Below are 24,130 nucleotides of genomic sequence, written 5' to 3'. Positions count from 1 at the left end.
AGGTGTATAGAAGACAAAACTCTCAAATTGTATTAATAATAATCTAAATCCACCCCTATGTATAGGGAAAAATTCGTGCAACCCTCTCCCAGTTAGCATGGGATTCGAATCCTACTTTTATGGAAATAATAAGTAGTAAAATCTAACTAGGAAACTGTAAACTAGGAAACTTGTAAAGAGGAAAGCATGTAAAAGTAATATCGCACTTCTTCAAAAACTACCTAACAAAAAGTACAGAAGAAAAGTTCCAAATTTGCACAAAACACACGCCCCTTTTCAGCATGTTTGCGCGTGACTTTCAGCCTATTTTAGGCTTGATTTGCAGCCCCCTCTGGCTCCATGTGGGTTTGATTTCAACCCCCTTTGGGTTCCATGTGGGCCCAATCCTCTTTCTCTTGGACTTGGACTTAGACCCTGAAATACGTGTAGCACTTAGCCCACTCTTCACCATAATTCTTGGGTTTTTCTTCCACGATAAGCATCTTCTTGATCTCTATAGCTTCCAAAGTTTCTTCCAAATCCTTTAATGGAAGTATGCCACCATGGATGCTATCTGATGGTGGTCAAACATTTGGGCGTGTTATGATAGTGGTGTGAAGAATAGTTGAGAAATCAAGATACATATTATGTAACAAATGGGCAATCTTGTGAATCATGAGTCGTATCGTAAGATACAATCATAGGTAAAGAATGTTAAAACATAGTCAAGAAAACCTATAGAACTAACATGCTTGTGAATAATTGACCAGTGACCATTTCCCATAGATAAATATCAAGAATTGATAGAAGTGCCATCTTAACAAGGTACTAAATTTACACAATTACACATATAAACTGGAGTATGGTGGACGGTGTGGATAGAAAGAAATTTGAAATGCTTTGCGGACCTAGCCAGCTCCATTCAGAAGATCAAGCTAAACTGTATGCTTCCGTTTTCTTTTTAGTGTAAATAGGAATTTGTAAATGATGCAGAATTCTTGTTAGATCGCATTGATATCCTACAAGGCTAGAAAGGGCCACACTTTTGGTTATTGCTCTATGAATATGCTTTTACAGACAGGCTTAGTGCTGGACATATATATATATATATATATATATATATATATATATATATATATATATATATATGTAAACAGTGATAATATATCAACACTGCCTGGGATAATATGTAAACTAAACTTAAAAATCCCTGGGATACACTTTGTATCCATCTCGAACATCAATATTAACCTCACCACCAGCTGGATCTGAGGACCTGATGTGATCTGACATGAGAACATTTGAATCACACGAATTCCACGTATTGTGTGTGAGTCGTAGATACGTATCACAATCTTAAGATATTCACGGGATTCACACAACACATGGATACAATAATAAGCTACCTATTGTCGTACTTTGTTGAATCATATAGTTGGATGCGTATAATGTGTTAGATGCTGACTACTGCAGTGAGAAGGGAGAACTACTGCAGAGCAGCGTGCTGTGTGGATCGAACGGAACCTGGAATGGAAGTCTATGGATAAAGGGTTGAAGCAGAGGATGAAAAAGAATTTGTAGTAACGAGGAATATTTCTTAGAGTATGAAGGGCTGGAGAGGATTGAAACAAGAAGAGTTCCTTTTGACTTGCTCTTAGGATAATCTACACCGGAAAACATATTTCTGCTCTATTAACTGCTTTCCCGAGTCATAGTGGTTTTACCGTTCTCCAAGATGATTGAAATCTTGTAAAATCTGCTGGTCAAGCCTCTGTGTTTTCAAAAAGTTCGAGAACATTGATCTAGGTTAATCAACATTATATCATTTGATGTGAAAGAAAAGGTAAGAGTCCAGAAAATCTTCTAAATAGAATCGCTCCGTAATTCCATTCTCCATATTAATGGTAGTTCTACCATGTTCTGTTTTTGTCTTGAGAAAGAGGGAAAAATGTATCTGGTTATTTTCTAAGAATGATCATTGATATATCTTTTTCACATTCAGGCAATCTTAGGAAACCTGGGCACACTAGGAGAGATAGGATTTGGAATAAAGATATTCGGGACAAGATGGGAGTGGCCTCGGTGGAGGACAAGATGCGGAAAGTGAGATTGAGATGGTTTGGGCATGTGAAGAAGAGAGACACAGATGCCCCAGTGCGGATAGACAGTTTCAGGAGAGGTAGAGGTAGGCCGAAGAAGTATTGGGGAGAGGTGCGTTCCAGCTTATCGAGGACATGTCCTTAGATAGGAGGTTATGGAGGACTCAGGGTAGTAGGTAGTCCCGCTTATCCTTTCGTACTAGTAGTCGCTGTTGTGCTTTATAGTTTTTGTCTTTGATTTCTGCTACTATCTATTGTTTTCTGTACTTCGATTATCTTATTTATCTGTGGTAGCTACTGCTCCTTTTTTCAGACTGCTTATTTTCATTTTCATACTGCTTTGAATTACTTGTTCTTATCTGACCATTTTTTGGTCAAGCGTTCTCTTGAGACAAGGGTCTTTCGGAAATAGCCTCTCTACCTTCCGAGGTAGGGGTAAGGTCTATGTACACTTTACCCTCCCCAGACCCCATATTATGGGAATTCACTGGGTATGTTGTTGTTGTTGTTGTAATCTTAGAAAACCTTTTGGTTTTGCTTCACTAGACCTGATTATTTTCTGTACTTGAGCAGACACACTATGGGTTGCTGTGACATCTATGTGCTAACATATTTCACTCTTATCCAGTTCTTATGCACACATGGTACTGTGGTACTGCTGCTTCTCCTCTTCTGCCAACCATTCAAGAGTTACGTGCTACAATCAGAGTGCTGCCTCCACAAGATTATAAGTCTATTAGAACTGAATCTTGCTTCGGTGATGCTAAAGTGCTAATTGCTGGATAAATGGAGCATAATTTTATTTATGCTGTTGCATAAGTAATTTTTCTTTGGGTCACAAAATTTACCTTCTTTTAGTGGTCCAATTTTTTTTTTATTGATATCCATATCCAATTATTACCTAACTTCCTATTTTTTACACTTCAATTGTGAAAGCATATGATCATCATATTATACTAAAAATGAGAAGCTCTTACCTTCAAAGTTAGATTACCATTTTGCCCCTACAGTAAATTAAAATACAATAAACGGAAAAGGTCCAAAAATACCCCTAACGTATGGGAAATGGCTCACAAATACCCTCCATCCACCTATTGGTCCAAAAATACCCCTCCATCCACCTGTTTGGTCCAAAAATACCCCCAACCTATTTTTTTGGCTCAAGAATATCCCTCAAACTAACACCCTAATTTTGATGGTATTTTTTCAAATTTAAAATGTCATGTGGCTTGTTTTGATTGGCCACATATATTATTTAATTTAAAAAATTAAACCTCACCCGTTTAATCTAACCCATTTTATAACTTAAACCCACTTCAAATTGCATATATATATATATATATATATATATATATATATATATACACACACATATTGTGGCCATACCTGCAAAGCATATCTGATGAGCAGCCATGGGTAATGTTCCAAATTGAGCTGGCATTGATGTACTCAAAGTTACTGTAAGAAGAGCAGCTAGAGTTCTACCAAGAAGGAAACCACCTTGGCAACAGAATTACAGGACCAAACAGGTGGATGGAGGAGTATTATTGGACCAAATAGGTGGATGGAGGGGTATGTTTGGACCAATAGGTGGATGGAGGGTATCTGTGAGCCATTTCCCACACGTTAGGGGTATTTTTGGACCTTTTCCATACAATAAAACATCTAATTGTATAAGGGCTGATTGAATAAGAAGTTAATCAATCCTACTTTAATGCTCCACATTTAATTCTTCAAGTAATTGATATATCCTCAATTATATCCGTTTTTCCCCTCCCCATTCCTTCTTCTATTCAATTTCTTCTCCACGTTTAAATCCTTTATTACATAAAGGTTTAGTTCAATCTTTTCTATTCTTTCGGTTACAACTTCATGCATTCATCACTTGACTACGGAATTTGAAAGGAGTTTTTACCACTATATAACAGACACAACATATGCAGCATTCACTATCTTGCTTTCCATTGTGACCAAATTCAAACATTGTGCATCCAACGCCATTTTGAAATTTTAAAGCATCACCAACACCATTACTATCTTGTACAATATTTGATTAATATCAATCGTACTATATTATATCAACAATTCTTCCTTTACTCTTCAACTCACCAAACATCGGTCACATGGATTAATAGGATGAGTCAGCAGGATTTCATTGAGGGATTTAAGAAATTTTATCAAGGGATGAACGAAAAAGAAGAAAAAATGAAGTAGTGGTCAGAAATTTTGTAAAAGTTGTCTTGAAGATAAAACCAATTTGAATAGTTTTTCAACATGAACTCTTGTGCCGTATTTTTTCTCCATGCCCTCTCTCAGTTTTTCTATTGAAGCATTTTGAATTTATTTATAATAGAAAATGATGAGAGTGTTTTAAGAAAAATCTTATTTAGGGGAATTATGCATAAAATTAGGAGGAGATTAGTTTCTTCTAAAGAAAAAGCATGAGGTAGGGAGTAACTGATATGTGGAACAGGATTCTTTAAAATTAAAGACAAACAAAGTGGAAAATGAAAAAGGAAAGAGCAAAATTACAAGAAAAAAAAAATGGAAGATTTCATATACGTGTGAATGCAGTTTTTTTCCTTCTGTTGTCTCCCCCTCTTTTCATTTAACTACTTTGATTTATAGGAGAAAATTATGAAACTGCTTTAGAAAAGAAAACTAATTTTGAGCGGTTTTGCATAAAATTAGGAGGAGATTAATTGCAGAATTTAGGCATAATGTGGGGAGTAATTCTAGAGCAATGAGAAAAAGTGAAAACAAATAAAGTTGGAAAGGAAAAAAAGAAAAATTACAAAAAAAAAAAAATAGAAGAAAAAAAAGGAAATGAAAGGATTAGTTTGTTCTATGTATAAAGTAGAAGCTTCAGTCACTTGAAAGTTTTTATCTTTTATGATCTTATTCCCTTTATTTAATTTTTGAAAAATAAGATACAGTCACGAGAAAAGAAAAGCAATATACAAAAATAAATTTACAAGAAAATCTTACATATATATTATGATGCATAAAGATATATACATTTGGTAAGCCTTTTAATATTCTGTACAAATAGTCTGTTTGGCCAAGCTTCTAAAATCAACTTATTTTGAAAAGCGTTTTGTTTTTCAAAAGTATTTTTCACTTTTGGCCAAAAACAATTTGTGTGGCCAATTAATTTTAAAAGTGTTTTTGGGCAAAACCTATTTTTTTTTAGTTTCTAAAAAACTGATTCTGATAACCACTTATTTCTTCCAAAAGTTTGGCCAAACACCTTACTTTTTTTTTTTAAAAATAAGCAATTATTGGAAAAAATAAGCACTTTTACAGGAAAAATAAACTTGGCCAAATAGGCTATTATTCTCTATTTATACATGACAAGCCTTTTCAACTTTTAGTTTGCCACATTTTTAATTTGGTAAATTTTCTTTTCCCATCAAAGATCATTGTTTCTATTTTATTTGGTGTACTTGCTTTACAACATCTGCAATAAATATGTAAGTAAAAAATTTCTTTGATATATAGTCTTCATCTTCTCTGAAACGCATTTTGAAGATATAATTGAGTTAAATTTTTGCATTTGATTTATTTTTATTTAGAGAGCACATTACTCTTTTTTCCTCTCGTGCATGATCTTTTAAGTTTCGTGTGTCTTACGTATCATATAATTACTTTTAATGTCACACTTTCTATGAATTAGCTATCCAATCATGTGAATCATAGTTAAGAAAACTTAGCAATGAAATTTCAATGAATAGGCAAAAGCAGAAAGAAATCGTGAAAGATTTGAAAACAGGCATGGTTTTAACGCAGCAAAAGGAACATGTGAAATAAGAAAATGACATTTTTACCCAAATTATTCAAATACTCTTGCATGGGACACACGTGTCCAAAAACTAGTATTATTAAAGCCGGCTATCAATCTAACGGAAGCACTTTTGTAAGCACCTTGCTCCGATGAACCTATATCAAACTCAATTTAAAAAGGTACTCCGACATGTGGGGACTATTATATAGTTTTTGAAATCGCATAATATTTCATTACTAACACTGTAACATAGCTAGATGGTGTCAAAATATGTATGAATTAGTCATGTGGTAACATTTAATAGATCTATCGTTTTGGGATGGGATTTATCATAAAAAATAGATCCGACTGTCTACTTTGGGATTTTCTTTTCTATAACGAAATATTTGACCATATTGGCACTAATTTTCCAGTCCCTATATTAATAATTAGCCCTTAACATTGAAAAGATGCTAAATGTCTTGAAATATGCACTTGAATGACAACTTTACCTGATAATGATAAGAATAAAAATTAACCATGAGTTCTCAGGTTCAAATTTCTGTAGAGATAAAAATATTAGGTGATTTCTTTCCGTCAGTCTTAGCTTTGGTGGATAGAGTTACCTGGTACCTGTTGCTGGTGGGTGGTGATAAATATCTCGTGAAAATAATCGAGGTGTATGCAAGCTAGCTCAGATGACACGGTTATCAAAAAAAAAATCTGGAGTGCAAATGTGCACTATTTTGGTGCCTCTGGATGGCACCAATGGTAGACTTTTCCTAGACAGCTTCCTTTTTGTTGATTATGTTTGGGGAGAAGGTAGTTTTCTTTCATATGTGTTGCATAAAGCAATTTTCTTATTCAGTGAAATACCTTTGTAGATTCAGGATGCAGCTGGCCAGTAGTTTTATTGATGTATTCTGCCATCTTGTCTTTCACCTTATAAATTTTTCTCATTAGTAGAACTTATTTTTTGTATTCAAGGATAAAAACGAAAAAACCTATGACTTGTTTAGAATATGCCATTTCTTCGATGAATAAAAGCTTAAATATGTTCGATGTCATTGGTAGAACTTATTTTTTGTATTAAAGCTTGATCCATTGCATTTATGATGTCATTTTCGTTTGGAATTTTTTGAAACTGAGAACTAATGTTCGGTCACGTGCCTGGGGGGCTGCGATTGGTTGCAGCTACCGAGTTGAGCGGTGCCATGTTGTGAAGGTGCGCATCCTGTAGTCTTTCTTTTTTTCTTGTCTAAACAGTTTACCTTCTCTATTATAGAATGCGTGTCCTTTAGGTTTCATGTGCAGATGATTGAACCAGCTGTCAGTGATGGACTTGCATATGCATTTCCTCCATTGCAACTTGTTTTTTGCTTCTGGTCTCTGATTTTATATGGCCAATTATCTCTTTTTGGGTATTTTCACCACTGAGGATTTTTATGGTGTTTCTTTCCCTTCAGAAAGGAGGTGGAACCACTGACCTTGAACCTTGTCTCTCACATTCCTCAAATTTGGAGCCCACTCTAGCTCCTTTGGTTGTGGAGCGCACGATGACCACCAGAGCTGCAGCTTCGGTAATGCCCTACTTAGTTGAATTCTATTCTGCATTATACATTCACAAAATTTCTAAAAAATGATGCAAATACTTTCCTCTCTCTCCCTCACCCCCTCCAGTGCCTCAAAACTCTTCAAATTAATGCTGCTTTGTGTTTGATCTGCTTTGCTTTCCTCCCTCTCCCTCTCCCCCTCCAGTGCCTCAAAACTCTTCAAATTAATGCTGCTTTAGGTTTGATCTACTAGGAAGTAGTCCTCTTTATTTGACCACCTTTTTTGGAAACTAAACTTTTCTTTTCTACTTGGGGGGAGGTGATTAGACAGGACTGAGGACATGACCTTAGATATGAAGGTTTGGAGGTCGACGATAAGGGTATAAGGGTAGTTGGTAGCCGAGCATTGTTGTACTTTATGATGGAGAGACAGGGGGTCAATCTCCTCTTCTCATCTTTTCCTTATTTAGTAGTATTAGTTAGTATTTGTGTAGTATCTCATTCTTCAAATTTTCACTACTACCTGTTGCTTCATTTGCTCGGTTTATCTTGCTATTTTGCTGCCATTACTTTCCTTTATATCATGCTTTGGTTACACTTCTGTTAAGCCGAGGCTCTATCGGAAACAGTCTCTTTACCCCACAAAGGTAGGGGTAAGGTCTGGCTACATCCTATCCTTCCCAGAATCCACTTGTGGGTTGTTGTTGTTGTAAACTTTTTTTTCTATATATAGCATATCTAGGAATGATTATTGCTGAATTATGCCTTTTCCACAAGCGCTTTCCATAAACCGATCTCAACGGAACATGTGGTGGGTTACTAGGATCTAGTGAAGGCAGTCCATACAAACAAATGAAAAATGAGGAAATTTCCACTAAATAAATTGCTACAAGCCTACAGATAGGTGAACACGCTTCTACCTCAACTTATAGGGAGAAAGTATTAGCAAAATACAAATAATGAAACCTGAAAATTTCCACCATATATCCCTTGGAAATCTGGTACAGTCCTTCTTCGTCATTTTATGTGAATGGCGTGGAATCTTTGAACTGAAATTGAAAAATAAGTCATCTTCAAATGTCCTATATAATCTTCTTTAAGTCAGTGATATGTGATTCTTGTTTAGAAGATTTGATGGGAATGGTAATAGAGAACTCATGACGCTTGCTGCATGCATGCATAAAAATAATTTTAGAGAAACTAATTCTCCTCCCTCTTTTATTTTATGCTTACCGTGATTAAGATACCTACACGCAATGGATCTGATGGTGTATCTTTTTTACAATTGTCAATCTTGTGCTTGTATCTTTTTGTTAAGTTACCTCAATTTAATCACTGCAACACTTGGAATTAGCTTTTTGTTTTTAAATTGATGTTATGGTGCTTTTATTTCCAATCTACTGAATCTTAACTTGTTGGTTCTCCTTCTCGTAGAATGCATTACGACAACAGAGATTTGTACGTGAAGTAACAATTCAGTTCAACCTTTGCAACGAGCCTTGGTATGTTATTTTATGTTTCTTGGAGAGTTTAGTTCTCGACTAAAATCTGTTTCTTACTTTTTTATCGAATTTGGCACAAAATTGTTGGACAATGGTACTTTCAACTTGTTGCCCCTGTCTGGGAAGATTTTAGTTTTCACTATGATGTTTCTTAACCTAGACGCTCCAAATGGTCAATTTGTTCCTTGATATTTAAGCAGATTCAGGAAGGGTTTCCCTGCAATCTTCATCCTTTTCTGAATTCCCACTGCTTTTCCTAAAATTGTTGAATAGAGTGTAGGACTAGAAGTGTTATTTTGAAGCAGTAAGGATGACATGTTGAAGTATCATTCAGTCTTCTTAAGCTGGATATGCACATGGTTTTGATCTGTTCTCGGGACCCAAGGACTTTTCTAATACTACGGCCTTGGTATTAATGCTAGAATTTTACTTGGATCTCTGCTTCTTTGTGTTGGTAGATCTAAATTCAGCTACGAAGTCATTGATTGATCAATATTTTCAAAGGAAGTAGGAGAAGTAAGAGAATAAGCTTTTCCTATGCCTGAAGCTCTTACCTTAACTTTTTGTGGGTGTAAAGGTTCACAGTTACTTACTGTTGAAAATTCCTTACCAGGATGAAATACAGCATCAGTGTTGTTGCTGACAAGGGTCTGACAAAGCCTCTTTTCACATCTTCGCGTCTGAAGAAGGGAGAAGTTTTGTAGCTGGAGACCCGTTCCCTGAGGTACAAACTAAGACTTTTCTGTTTGGTGCGATCTCAAGTTAAGCTATATATTGCCTGTGAAGAGCTGTTTGGATGCTCATTCTTTGTCTTTCACTATAAATTATGGCATACTGATGCATTTGATGACTCATTTTGCGGAAAAATAGAGCGGAGGCGAAAGTGCTCTGGAATTTCTCTATGCTTTTGCGGCCAGGGGGCCAAGAAGATAAAAATAAGGACCAAGGAAAATGGGGCAGATGTGACTCGAAGATATTCTCTTTCTTTCTTTCTTTCTTTCTTTCTTCTGCTTTTGCTTCTTTGGTTTGAGTGTAGAGTCGGAGGAGCCAAATTGAATCTTTTGATGACCTTAGCTAACTGTGCTACCAAGTCTTAGATTACCTTATGTCCACTTTTTACATTTTGTTCGTAAGCTCCATTTTCCTTTACCGACTGACGGGTTAATTAATTCAAGGTATGAGTTTTGCTTTAATGGAGAAAAATTGGTAAAGGCTACTTCAGCATCACATACGCCTGAGACGGATGGTGACAAACCTCATGTGGCAAATGGGGAAAAAATGTGGTGGATAGTGAAAGTATCATGGTTGACGTGTTTAAGTGGTCCTGCCATAAAAGGGCTTTACCCCAGGAGCTAATGCGATCAATTGGGATTCCTTTGCCTCTTCAACATGTCGAGGTATTCATCCTTGTTTTCTTTCCAATTTTCATGCAGTAATGTATTAGGTAGGAGTCATGTAGTAGTGGATCAAAGCTCCAGTAGGTTATGTGCACTGGTTTACTATGACTTTTAAGTTGTGTAGCGCAAATTTCAGAAATAAGATATATCCCTTTTTTGTTATAAACCTTTTGTATTCTTCCCAATGTTTTCCTTCACCGCTTGTATAACCACTATTGAAATGTTCCTGATCTCACTATCCTTTGCATTCATAGCATTTGAGAGTCAGTAAATGCTTCCTCAAATTACACCCAAGTTTCAACACTCTTTAAGGGACTGATTTGGAAGAACTTGTCTAATAGAGAATATGAGGGTTAAGATAATTTTCCATGAAGCTACTACTCAGGTGTCATTTGTGCTTGCTCTAAGACAGCATGACTAGATGGTTCTTTTCCTAAATATTTATTTTCCTAGGTTTCTGCCTATATATACTCATGTAGATAACACATTGAGATGAGAAGAATATGTGCATAACTCTTTTTATTTTTTGTAAGTGTGGTGTCCGGGTCAGCTTACGTGTAACTCGACTAATTCCACGGATACCTGCTACCTTCCACTAGCAACAGGTACCAGATAACTCTGTCCACCAAGGCTTGGACAGATGGGAAGACACCTAGTGTTTTTTGCCTCCGCTGAGATTTGAACATGAAACCTCATGGTTCTTAACCCACTTCATTGATCACGAGACCACACCCTTGGGTGCAATATGCACATAACGCACGAGCTGCATTTATCAATTTTTCCGCTTATTTTGGGTTTTTGTGTGTGTGTGTGGGGGGGGGGGGGGGGGGGGGGGGGGAGGGGGGCGCTCTTTTCTCTTGAGCTCTCCAGATGGTAAGAATCAGTGTCTTCAAAAGCAATAAGCTCAGGAAACGTTTAGAGTACTTTGAAATGGACAATGAAGAGATATACTGTGAAAAGCTGCATTGACTTTCTCCCAATTTAAGTATACATTCCCTAATGTAAAAGTCCGCCTTCTGCACTGCGCACCTTCTTTTTTCTGATTATTTCTGATCTTACATTATTTGGCAGGTTCTGCAGGACAATCTGGAATGGGAGGACATTCAATGGTCGCAAACTGGTGTCTGGATTGCTGGAAAAGAATATGTTCTTGCTAGGGCACATTTTCTTTCCCCAAATTAGTTTGTGAGAAATGTACTAACTTGATACTGAACATCAGTAAAGTAACGCACTGATAAATGGAAACTGATTATTGGCAAACAACATTAATCTTTTTCCAAGTTTCACTTTCTTGTTGTAGTGTGTATTTTACATGTTAAGTGTCTACCTATGAGAAAGTAATGCAGAATCAGTGGGAAAAGAATGAGAAACAACTTTTGTTACTCTTCTTAGCCACTTAAGAATCTATTTCTTATGATTCACCAATTTGATAATGTTTAGTTCTCCCAAATTGATTAATACAATTTGTTCCTTATTTGGATTCAAGGATTGAGAGGACCAAAGACAAATTGTGAATCTTAATTCACTTGGAAAGCCATAATTGAAACTTTCAGGATCTCTTTATCACTTCCTTTCCATCTATCACTCATTGCCTCAGTATTCCAATGCCTCATAACATCTTCAGCAGTAGACACTAATAAAGCAAACCCACAAATGGTTATCCCTACATATGTGGCATAAGGATTTGGTGAATTTCTATCAGTACTTTTGTTTTATTAATTTATTAATTTTATCAAAAATTAAATATTGGACTTTGTTGGTAGCAATTGCATACGTTTATTTCAGTTAAAGGCTATTTTTTTGTTTTTTCGTTTTTTTGGGAAGAAGAGAAGTAATGAATGGTCTCTTATTATCTTTGGAGACGAAATCATGGTGTTCTCTCCGTTAAAAACTAAAGGTTTATTTGGAGTAGGATCAAAAAGTCCATCAATTTGGCAAACAATATATACTATTAGTGCTCCATGTAAAAAAATAGGAATAATTTTTAGTTTAAGCTCAAAGATAAAGTCATTTTTGTATCAAAATCTCCTTGTTATTATGAAACCAGACTATATCTTTGGTCGGCAGATAAGCAGGGATAAACAGACCATGATCACCCTAATATTGTACCAAAGTTGGGTCAGCTGTGCATGAAAGTGGATCAAGAAAAAGGGATTATAAGTAAACATCAATATTTGGGTTGAATCTGTCACTTTAGATGGTCTCATTGATCAAAATGATTCATTCTTCTGGTGGAAGTTGAAGTTGAAGGAATTAAAGAGACCATATATTGATGTCTCCTTTTGTTTTGTCATGCATTTTTCATTAACCCTGTTATGTTCATTGCCTACCAATGCTCCAGAAAATTGCCATCTGTGAGAGAAAGGATCAAAATAGTCCACTTATGTTTGGTTCTAAACTTAGTATAGTCCTTTATATATATTCCATAGAGCATTAATAGTCCCTTATGTTCGTAAACAGATAAAACCCAACTGCAACATATCCTTATTTGACAGGTTTTGAAGTTCTATTTTCTCTCTCCTTGTGTAATGATCACTTCTATCCACGGTTGAGAACAGAGAGATTAAGCAAATCACATGTTTCCTTGTTTCTTCAATGGTTACAAAAACCCTTTAGTATTTCCCTGAGAAATTTACGACTTATATTAGATACATACAAGTGAAAGAAAAGCCTTGCTATAATGTTTATGCTGCCACATAGCTATCTCATGCCACTTTTCATAGAATACTTTACATTTATCTGTGTTCTCAGCACACTAAATCTGATTTCAAACAAAGCTATTTGAGGGCTCAATTACCTTAAAGATTATGGAGCTCTCGATTTGTGGATAAAAGTAGAAATTAAAGATGGGAATAAGTCGTGTGCAACACACTTCCGTTACAGACAGCCGCAAACAACTCCATTTCATCTAATTCTACCTCAAAATCATCCATGCTTGATGGAAAAATCTCCAGTATTGATTTTATAAAGTATTAATAGAAGGTCCTAAAACGATGTCACATTTCACCAACTGAAATATTCGGATCAGGTTTAATGCTTGCAAGCAGCCTTGCACAACCAAACAAGTCAAAATCAACAGCCGGCAACAATTTACGAATTAAACTAAGCATCCAGTAGTAGTATATAAATGTCAAAAACTAATAGTAATATACAGTCAAAGTCCTACCAAAACCCCCCTATATGAAAGTCGAGAATTGTAACAGGTTTCTTAGTTTCATCCGTTAGCTGCATTTGGCGAAGTGTTAAACTTACACTGCAACCATGTCAAGCGTCTCTCACTCTTAAGAGAGATGAAAGTTTCTCTGGCATTTGGATTCTCAAATAAATCCAACGCAAAAAAGTAGATACTCTGATCAACACCTTGCATTTCATCTAATACTTTTATGCATTTGCTTATAGCAAAGCGCTCCTCATTCCTCATAATGGCAGCTGCCCTCATCTTCGAAGCGGCTGCAATTTCCAGCATTGCATCAACTATAGCATCACCAGTTGCCTTGAGACGACCCCCCGAATTTAGTGTTACATTTTGAGGCTTACTGTGTCCATCTAACATGTTTAAGTCCTCCCCTGAGCCTGAAGAAACATCCTCAACCACCAAAGAAGGATCAGCAGACTTGCCGAAATGTCTTTGCATTACCAGGCAGTATATCCTACAGTAATCAAAAACAAGCCCATGATCACAAATTAGTAATTTGATTGAAGACAATTTAATTGCACCTGCAACTAAGAAAAGAAAACATTAGTGTTTATTCTAGCTGTAGGTTCGAATCAAGAGACAGAATGACATCCATTAGTACAAACATAAAATACAAAAAAAATGCATGTGTGCAACAACACTTCCAAACTTTTTGCTTCACAATGTTAACTTGTCAAATGTTGACCCCTGGTTTTTGTACTCCGCACTACTTGTCCTTATGCATTCTAGAGAAGTCCAGATCTCAAACTTGCATATTGACATTGTTACTACTCCCTCCGTTTCGATTAATGTGAACCTATTTTCTCTTTACTCTATTTAAAAAGAAATGACCCCTTTTCAAATTTGGATATAATTTAGTTTAAACTTCCATTTCTCCTAGTGAGAATCTTTTACAGCCCAACCCCACTACAAATTAGTTGCCACATCCAAATCCCACTTACAATTTTCTCTTTCTGATATGGGTTCCACAGCCCCGGCGTTTCCAATGCCATATTCTACAGCACCATCAGGTCCTAGAATTCATTTCCGACGGCTTCATATCCAAGTTATTAAATTTGAACAACTCCACTCAAACTTCATTACACCCGTACCTTCCTCGCACCCTCATGACTAGTTCTAGCAAATGGCTGGGTTGGGTTGGGTTTGAGCAGGTTGAGAAAAAATGGATTCAAACCCAACTACTGTGGCGGAGCCACACTATGCCGAGGGTGTTCATCCGAACCCCCTCGGCGGAAAAAAACACTGTTTTTACAAGGTTAAAATTATTTTATATATATATATATATATATATAGTAGATGTTGAACCCCTTAGGTTTCTTCGTATGTTTACTTTTTTATATTTTGAACCCCTCGGCGGAAATCTTGGCTCCGCCACTGCCCAACTTGCCCATATATAATACGGGTTGAGTGATGGGTTACATGGGTAAACCCATATTTTGTTATAAATATTTTAGCTTCAATATCTAATAGCAAATTTTGTGGATCTTCTTATTTTTTTAATTTTTCTGCATGGGGAAATGGCTATTTTGGTCCCGGTGTTATCCGACTGAGAAAAAGGCCATAAATAGTTCCTTATCTATGGGAGTAGGTCTAAAATGGTCCCTTAATTATATACTTACCGGTTTTAGTCCTTTAACTATCCAAAAACTTATCAAATTTGATCTCCATCTATTGTTTTATACAAACAGCGTACAAACTCATAAACCTTTGTGAGATTAATCGTTAAACTATTCCTCAGACCTATATTTCTCTTTCCCTGCTTCTTTTTCCTCAAGTTCATTCTTTAACCTCAACGTTTTTCCTCAAGTTCTCTCTCGCGTTTCGTAACCGACGGACTTCGTCGGTTAAAACCGACCCAGTCTGTCGATTTTGTTTAAAAAAAAACTGACAGTCTCACGTCAGTTTTTTTTTTTTTTTGAATGAAATGTAAGAACTTGAAGCCAAACCTGGGTATATTCCTTGGCATTAAAGGGCTTTACCACTAGACCACTGATATTCTTTATTCATATACTTACATTGATTTAATTTATACTGTTTTTTCGCTCTAAAAACCGACAGACTCCGGCTCCGTCGGTTTTTTTATAAAATAATAAAAAATAAAAATAAGAAACGGACGGACTCCATCAGTTTATTTTAGAAAATAATATAACAAACATTATATTTTTTCGTGCATTTTTGTGCAAAAAATAATCGACGCAGTCCGTCGGTTTAAAAAAAAAAAAATTTAAAAAATTATTGAAAAAACCGACAAAATCTGTCGATCTTTCCGTCAGTTTTTTCCGTCGGTTTTTACCAATTTTTTAGTAGTGTTTGAGAAGAATGGTTGCAGAAATTTTGTGCCTGAGTTTGTTTTTTTGAATTTTAGAGACTCGAGAGCTACACCAGTGCTAGAAATATAGGTCTGAGGAATGGTTTAATGATTAATCTCACGAAGGTTTATGAGTTTGTACACTGTTTGTATAAAAAAAATAGACGGAGACTAAATTTGATAAATTTTTGGATAGTTAAAGGACTGAAACCGGTAAGTGTATAGTTAAGGGACCATTTTAGACCTACTTCCATAGATAAGAGACTATTTATGACCTTTTCTCTCCTTTAACTAACAAAAGTTAAATATTTAACAGAATCATTAATTCAAAACAGAAATTTAAAAAGAAAAAGGAAGCTCAGCAAAAGAGAGGGACAGTCGCAAGATTCTGCTTCTTTCGTTTTTACCAGGAAGGTAGATGATGGAATTTTAGTTAGCAGAGGAACGAGCAATCTCTGGTAAAAGCAAGAAATCATCACTATTAACATAAATGCAAAGAGCTTCACAGAAGAATCAACTTGAAAATGAATGATCGATTCTCCATTCACGTTCTGAACTTGAGTCTTGCTAATCCCTAGCTCTAAGGCACTTTTCACACATTTTTAAGTTATAGTCAGTTCTCTGTCCAATTTGATTATTTACGTTTATGTTAGTTTGTTCATTGTGGTGTCAATTTACCCAATACTCAAATACGCATTTTTTATTTCTTTCATTTCATCTATCAGCATATTTTGATAATAATCTTATGTAAGTGTACTAACTATCTTGAGCCACCTTCCGTCTTGTGGTCCTTTTGACTGATTTTCTGTGTATTCAAGTTTTCTTCTTCCAGGCCTCTTCTAAATATCTTTCTCAACCACTTCCATGGCAGGAGATTGGCGGCATATAGTAACATTCCCTAGCCACGTAGGGCAGCAACTCATAGGTATATGGACCGAGGTGTAAGAACTTGAGGAGTCCAGTTCCCACGTACTGTTTCTTCCTCTCTCCTCCGTTTCCATTTGTTTCTGTTTCTGTTTTTCTTTTTATTTATATCGAATTAATGGTTCTATTAAATATTTAACTTCTGTTAGTTCCAAGGATGGAAATTACAGATTTGTAATAATTGAAGGTTAAATTCATCTAGTCAAATAACACAGGAATCAAAATAAAAATAACCCAATAACTCAGGAACCAAAATAGTTATTTCCCCTTTCTGCATTTACCAATTACTAATTCAAACACAAAACCAACTAATCATACTGGCAAGCTTCAAATCATATCTCTTTGCCCCAATACAGGTCCAATTGTTTTTCTGGCTCGAAAGGAACAACATAATTTTTGAAGGCAAAAAGAGAAACATACACAGCCATCAGAGAGGTATTTCTCCAACAAGCCCAATCCCCATATCTGTCAATTGATAGTGGAGGCTGGGTTGGATTGCCCTGGTCATTGGTTGCTTGTAGGGGTGTCAATTCTGGCCCAAAACGTGATGGCCCGCTCAATCCGCCCAAAATTTTATGGGTTGGGCATAAGATAATTAGCACTGGGCTGATTTTTAGCCCATTCATCAGAACCCATTTTTTAATTGATTGCCATTTCAGCCCAAAATTGGGCCGAAATATGGCCCAAGTCCAACTTTTGAAAACCCCTAAATAATTTAGTCATTTCAAATTGCTACTTTATTCATCTTCCTCTTTATCTCTCCCCTTCCACACTTTATTCAATATATCCACGTTGGTGAAATTTCAACATACCCAAGTTCAATTTTTTTTTTTTAATGATAAATCATGAGTGTATTTGAGACATAAAGATGACAAAAGGCATATGATTTTCACTTATGATTTTCTCTTGGGTTCTATTTTTCTTTTTCTTTTTTCTAGTGTTATTTTTGTGTGTGTGTGTTTTTTTTTTTTGGAATCATTTGTGTGTTGCTGCTATTTTCTTGTGGGTTCTGGAAAATCATTGTCAAAGTTGGTTCTTGGGGAAGTGAATTGAATTAGTTCTTGATTTATGTATCTCTGGAATATGTTATTATAGCAGTATACTTGGAATATGTTGTCTTTTTTTTATTGTTATAGCAGTATACTTACTTAGTTGTTAGCATACAATATACACAGAGCAATAAATCATTCTAAATCACCATTATGTGTTTCTGCTTCTTGCTTTTGTTCTTTTGCTGTAAAATTCGTAATTTTTTATTTTATATATGCTAAGAGTTTCTTTCATTTTTGTAGGTTGTATTATGGATCATACTGAAGCGTGTAATGAGGTGACTCAAGAGAGCTTTTCAAGTTCATCAAAACGATGAAAAAATAAATCTACACTGTGGGAGGGTTATGAGAAGCTGCCAAAGGATAGTAATACAGATAATAGATTAAGGGCAAAATGCAAAACTTGTGGAGATGTTTTTATGGCTGACTCAACTCCGGGAACTACAAATTTAAATCGCCATCGAGCTAAACACCTAAAAGATGCAGCCTCTCAAGTTGTGCCAATAAATCACGAACAATATCGTGATAAGGTAAGAAAGGCTATAGTTAGACACAACTACCCGTTTTGTTTTGTGGAGCATGAAGGGATTAGGGAGTTGCACGAATTTTTGAATCCTACTGTTAAGACCTTTTCAAGAAATACTGCAAGAGCCGACGTTAGTAAGTTGTATCAAAATAAAAAAGAAATACTCAAGAAGGAACTTGCACTTATTCCAAGTAGGATCTGCTTGACAACTGATTTATGGAGTTCACTCATCCAAAATGGTTATATGTGTGTTACTGCTCATTATGTTGATATATATTGGGTTTTGCAAAAGAAAGTTTTGATATTTCGTCATGTTCCTCCTCCCTATACTGGTGCCGTTATAGGTCCAAAATTGATCAATATGCTTAAAGAATGGGGAATTGAGAAGAAGATATTTTCTATAACGTTAGATAATGCACGATATAATGAAGGTGTTGTAGATAGATTGATTGACCATTTTAAGTTGCTGGATTCTTTACTTTGCAATGGAAAATTTGTGCATATTTGATGTGCAAACCACATTTTAAATTTGGTAGTCAACGCAGGTTTGACAACAATTGAGCTCGCCATATTTAACGTTAGAGAAAGTGTAAAGTATGTTAAAGGTTCTGAGTCAAGAATTATAAAGTTTGTAGAGTGTATCAAGAACCTTGGCATAAAGTTGAAAGGGAAATTGCGTCAAGATGTACCGACTAGGTGGAATTCTACATATTTGATGCTTGATAGTGTTATACCTTACCGTCGAGCATTTTCTGATTTTAAGGTACTTGATAGTTAGTTTAAATGTTGTTCTTCTGAAGAGGATTGGGTTAAAGTTGAAAGGATTGCTAAGTTTTTGAGGCCTTTCTATGATGTCACTACTTTTTTTTCAGGGAGTCAATATCCTACTGCCAATGTGTATTCTCATAAAGTTTGGAAAATTCATATGATGATAAGAGAAGCGATAGATAGTGAGGATCTTAATATCAAGGAAATGGCTATAGAAATGGAGAAAAAGTTCAAAAAATATTGGCAGGAAGAGTACAGTCCGATTGCTACAATGGCAGTAGTCCTTGATCCTCGGTATAAGTTAAGTCTCGTGGATTTTTGCTTCTCTAAACTTGATCTATCTACTTCCAATGAAAAGGTAAAGGCTGTTGAAGATAATATGCAAAAATTATTTAAGGAGTACTTGAAACCTTCAATTTCTGATGTTGATACGGTAAGAAGTAATAGTGGTGGATGTGATGTTGAAATGGCAGATGAAATGGAGGAGTATGATAATTTTGTAAGTCCATCTCAACCTGGTTCAAAAAAGACACAACTAAGTTTGTACTTGGAAGAGCCTGTGTTGGTTCGCAAAGGAAATGAAAATTTAGATGTGCTTAAATTTTGGAAGGATAATAGGATTAAATATCCGGAACTCTCATTGATGGCATGTGATTTGTTAAGTATTCCTATCACCAGTGTTTCATCCGAGTCCGCTTTCAGTGTCGGAGGTCGTGTTATTGGAAAATTTCAAACCTCTATTTTACCCGAGAATGCAGAAGCTAAGTTGTGTTCGCGAGATTGGCTTTATGGTCATCAAGGTAAAATATGATCAAAATTGTTATCTTGACATTTGTTTTATACAATATTTGTTGTAGCTTCATAATTTCTTTAATCTTCTTTGTTTAGCTTCTGATGACTCTGAAGAGGAAGATGACATTGCAATAGACATGGGGAAATTTGCTGCTATGCCTTCCAGCTAGCTGATGTTTTTCTCAATTTTCTTGACAGCGAAAGAAGAATGATGCTTCCACTGCGTGTCAAGTTTGAATGTTACTGTGATGTAGTAGTTTCTATTTGATCTGAGAGTGTTTTTTATCCGGACCTGCTGAGTTTTCTGTGTCATTGCACTGTGACACTCCTGGGAAGGAACTTTATACCGACTCTGGCCTGTACATTATTGGATACGCGAATGGAGAAAAGACTACTGAAGTTCTTGGTGAGGGAGGATCACTTACGTACCTCCCATTCAGTAGCGGTGGTAGCTGCGAATCCCCCAGGTCAATCCTTAACAACTGCTGTTGGAGTGAGTAGCGGTGGTAGCTGCGGATCCCCCAGGTCAATCCTTAACAACTGCTGTTGGAGTGAGAACGAGGATGAGGAAATGGAGAAGATATATTAATGAGAAAATTTGTTTATTCTCCTTTTAGTATGCAATACTATAGTCTGGTATAGATCCAGGCATGCAAATAATGTTTCTTTGTTTTTATCAAGTCTAGTAGTAGTATCAGTTTTTGGTATTTGAATTCAGTCTTGTGGTATTTTGTGTCATGAAATAAACTCTCTGCTGAGTCGATGAAGCTTGTAGCTTTATAAAGTTTGGTATTAATATTAAACTTTTCGGAGGCTAATCAAGAATATTGTATTCTATGTTTTGATGTGTCCTTGAACATTCAGATGCAATGTTGGTTACCTTCCACCTTGAACAATCTTCAATAGTATTTGAATTGAAAATGTACTCAACTCTGCAGTGATAACATTGAAAATGCAAATAAAGGTTGGGTTGTATGAGTTTATTGATGGAGTTGATTAATTTTGAAAAAAAAAAACAATTTGAAATAGATTAATTTTAGTAGAAAGGAATCAGTTTAAAAAAAAATTGGGTCAAAAATTGGGCGGGTCATAACCCAGCCCATTTTTAGCCCATTTAAGCCCAACCCATTTCAGCCCAAGTAACTTTTGGGTCAATGTTAGCCCAACCCATTTTTTACCTCAGCCCATTTTGATTGGGCTGATTTCAACCCAACCCGCCCTTTTGACACCCCTAGTCGCATGAGTTTGGTTGAACTCCTTCATATTTTGTTTAAACTGAGTCTGTATATTTAAATATAAAAGTTAGTATATATGGATAATATTATAAACTCATATCATTACTTTAATGGAAATTTCAATCACTTACATAGCCATTCTCAGCCCTCGGCTTGACCATTTGATCCGGATCTGACTCATTCTTTTTTTTTTTTTGCGTGGATTGCTCGGAGCTCATCCTGAGTCGGTTCACACCCCAATTATTTTTCTGCAACAAAATAAAATTAGTGACTCAATTACATATTGGATCGCATAAAAGTTAGAAGAATAATATTACGTACCAATTTCCTCATAATTGTCCTCAGTGACGGACCCAGGATATAAGGGTCGTGGGTGCCAATGCAACACTAAAAAATAATTGCAATTAATATTATCATTACTAAAAATTGAAACGCTAATGGAAATTTTAATCACTTACATAGGCATGCTCAGCCCTTGGCTGGAGCATTTGATCCAGATCTGACTCATTCTTTTTTCGTTTTTTTTGTTCGGAGCTCATCCTGAGGCGGCTCACACCCCAGTTATTTTTCTGCAACAAAATAAAATTAGTGACTCAATTACATATTGGATCGCGTAAAATTTAGAAGAATAATATTACTTACCAATTTCCTCATAATTTTCCTCAGTGGCGGACCCAGGATATAAGGGTCGTGGGTGCCAATGCAACACTAAAAAATAACTGCAATTAATATTATCATTACTAAAGATTGAAACGCTAAAGTAGAGGTTCGAACACAAGACTTCCTAGTCATCCAAACCTTTAAAGTTCTACCTGGAAACCAGAGCACCCAACTGTCTTATTTGTTTCCAGGGTGCTTTTTTAATCATTATACCCAAATTTCATAAATTTCTTATATAACTATATCTAGTCTATGTCGGGTTTAACGGGTGCTAGAGCACCACTAAAGTATACATAGGTTTGCCCCTGATTGTCCTTGTGTTGACTGCACCCCCAGTGTGCAACAAGCCACCTTTCTCGGATCGGGCTTTCTTTGCCTGCGTGCCTTAAACTCATCTAATGCCCAATATTGATTAAGCCCCATCCATAGATGATCTAGAAGATATTTGAGCTTCTTTTATTCATTGTGAGCATCCCAAACCAATTAGACAACCTCGCCCTTGAATTTTTCCCCAAGTTTATAACAACCTTCCTGACGTGTTCTGAAAGCCATGTACACATTTCTGTAAACCAAAAGGCTAATGTTAGATGATAAGTAACTTAAAATTTTACAAAGTAATGCAGTTGTATACCTTTAACTTACTAAACATAGTCTGCCTCAATGTAAATGGAATTTCACCCCAGGTAGGATACAAATGATCATAAAGCATCCAAACGACTTCTAGAATGGATTTAGTGGTAAAATGACCTGGATTGAACCTGCAGTAAGACAATAAAAATGTCAACTCAAAAATAATTAAGATGATAAAAATTGACAAACATACAATAAAAACGTATCTTACACAATCCCCTCAGGCTCGATCATCAGCCTACCCAAATTATCTCTCTTTCGGCTCTAGCTCCATGTGCAGGTGTTGGTGCCGGTGCAAAAGCTGGTGATACGATTCAGCTTTGGATAAACACCGAATCAAACAACAAATGCGAAAATTAAGATAAGTAGAAATTTAGAGATGAGAATAGAAGAAATTGAGATGAGATTTAGAAGCAAGAAGGAAATTAATCAACTACAATTGTGACTAATCAACATAGGACATGAAACCTACACTTATTAATCAACAATATAAGATGAATTCATTCCAAGGAAAAAGAGACTCAAACCCTCATACATGGATATCTAATCCTACATTATCCAAGAGAGTTTCAAGGTAAGAGTTAAGGGAATCCACCCACTAATCCTAATACTAGCTTAACCTAAACTCCATAGAGGGAGAACTACACTCAAAAGAGTTTCATCACCAATCTCAAGCTAAGGAATGAAAATAGGCTAAGGCAAGCTTATATAGTTTTGCCTTTGCATGCATAGCCACAATTAATTACTAGCCACATTTGGCAATTAACTACTAGGCCCTATTACAACAAAGACCCAAAAGTGGCCTTTGTGGAAATAATTCCACGTGGGCCCTTCTTCACTTGAATTACAATCCTAGCCTCGAGTTTGCACTCCTAGCCACAAATTGCACTTCTAGCCATGTTTGCACTTCTAGCCACTTTGTGTGGCTTCAATCAATGGGCCTTCATCTCCATGTCTCTTCTAAGAAATCATCCACACCGTTGTGGCTTGCTCTTCAATGGCCTCTAAAGGCCCCATCTTCCTCTTCCAAGGGTGTGTGGCATGGAAATGCACATCCAAAGCTCTAATGCGGGTTTTAGCCTTCATAATCATCCATGAGCTTCTTAGGATCATATCATCCTCCCCTTCTTCAAAAGGATTCGTCCTCGAATCCCAACCTAGAAAAACCCAAGGGAAGACAAACGAAAACATGGTCCTCAAAGCCTGAGGGTTAGCACAAAAGGCAACAATCATACTCTCATTCCAAGGAGGGATAAACTTGTAGTGCATCCACACATCAATAATTATCATGAATAAAATCTGCATATATGAGGTATCAAGAAGTTGATTCCTCCAAGGTTCATGACATAAGGATAAAGTAATAAAACAAATGGATTCATAACACGAAGTATGCAACACTGCATTGGTTCTATTTGACATGAAGCACATTAGATCCTTACTTTTCAAACAAGGACTCCTCCAAGGTAATGCCAAGACTAAGTCACAAAAGACATCACCGAGATCAAAAGGGAAGATTATCCATATATCACGGTCAAGAACACAACTATCTAACCCATAAGAACCCTTCACAACATAAGATGCACCCCTAACATAAACACGAGCATCATCATATGCAAATAAGTAGTAAAGAAAGGTGTCACACAAAACAACTTCCTCATCTATGTTATCCTCAAAAGTAGACTCACTACTAGGTTCAAGAACAAGATCATGCATTAGGCTACTATGATTTTCAACATGCAAGGAAGAATT

At 36.1% G+C, this 24,130-nt stretch overlaps 2 protein-coding genes and 1 long non-coding RNA gene across 5 annotated transcripts; 2 read left to right on the top strand and 1 right to left on the bottom strand.

Moving 5' to 3' along the window:
- The first annotated feature begins 5,935 nt into the window (after window positions 1-5,935).
- On the top strand, window positions 5,936-11,640 carry LOC132614832 (uncharacterized). 3 transcript variants are annotated; one of them, XR_009572461.1, is made up of 5 exons: window positions 5,936-7,066; window positions 7,308-7,421; window positions 8,829-8,896; window positions 9,510-10,293; window positions 11,365-11,640. It is a non-coding gene; the product is annotated as an uncharacterized LOC132614832 (long non-coding RNA). The 3 variants fall into 3 exon arrangements; XR_009572460.1 differs by having other exon boundaries at window positions 5,936-7,421; window positions 9,510-9,620; window positions 10,072-10,293; XR_009572459.1 differs by having other exon boundaries at window positions 5,936-7,421.
- Window positions 11,641-13,480: 1,840 nt separating this feature from the next.
- On the bottom strand, window positions 13,481-14,251 carry LOC132612983 (uncharacterized). Its single transcript, XM_060327045.1, has 2 exons — window positions 14,160-14,251; window positions 13,481-13,943 (listed from the first exon to the last, which is right to left on the bottom strand). Exons 1-2 carry the CDS (start codon window positions 14,249-14,251, stop codon window positions 13,508-13,510), a joined length of 528 nt encoding a protein of 175 aa, XP_060183028.1. The 3' UTR covers window positions 13,481-13,507.
- Window positions 14,252-16,706: 2,455 nt separating this feature from the next.
- Window positions 16,707-20,623, top strand: LOC132615893 (zinc finger BED domain-containing protein DAYSLEEPER-like). Its single transcript, XM_060330486.1, has 5 exons — window positions 16,707-17,156; window positions 18,014-18,300; window positions 19,169-19,864; window positions 19,953-20,323; window positions 20,382-20,623. The coding sequence occupies exons 3-4, from the start codon at window positions 19,222-19,224 to the stop codon at window positions 20,024-20,026; spliced, it is 717 nt and encodes a 238-aa protein (XP_060186469.1). The 5' UTR covers window positions 16,707-17,156; window positions 18,014-18,300; window positions 19,169-19,221; the 3' UTR covers window positions 20,027-20,323; window positions 20,382-20,623.
- The last annotated feature ends 3,507 nt before the right edge of the window (window positions 20,624-24,130 follow it).

Source organism: Lycium barbarum, chromosome 10 (assembly GCF_019175385.1).
Source record: "Lycium barbarum isolate Lr01 chromosome 10, ASM1917538v2, whole genome shotgun sequence".
NCBI lineage: Eukaryota > Viridiplantae > Streptophyta > Magnoliopsida > Solanales > Solanaceae > Lycium > Lycium barbarum.
The sequence above is the reverse complement of the archived record's forward strand: the minus strand, read 5'-3'. Positions and strand labels throughout refer to the sequence as shown.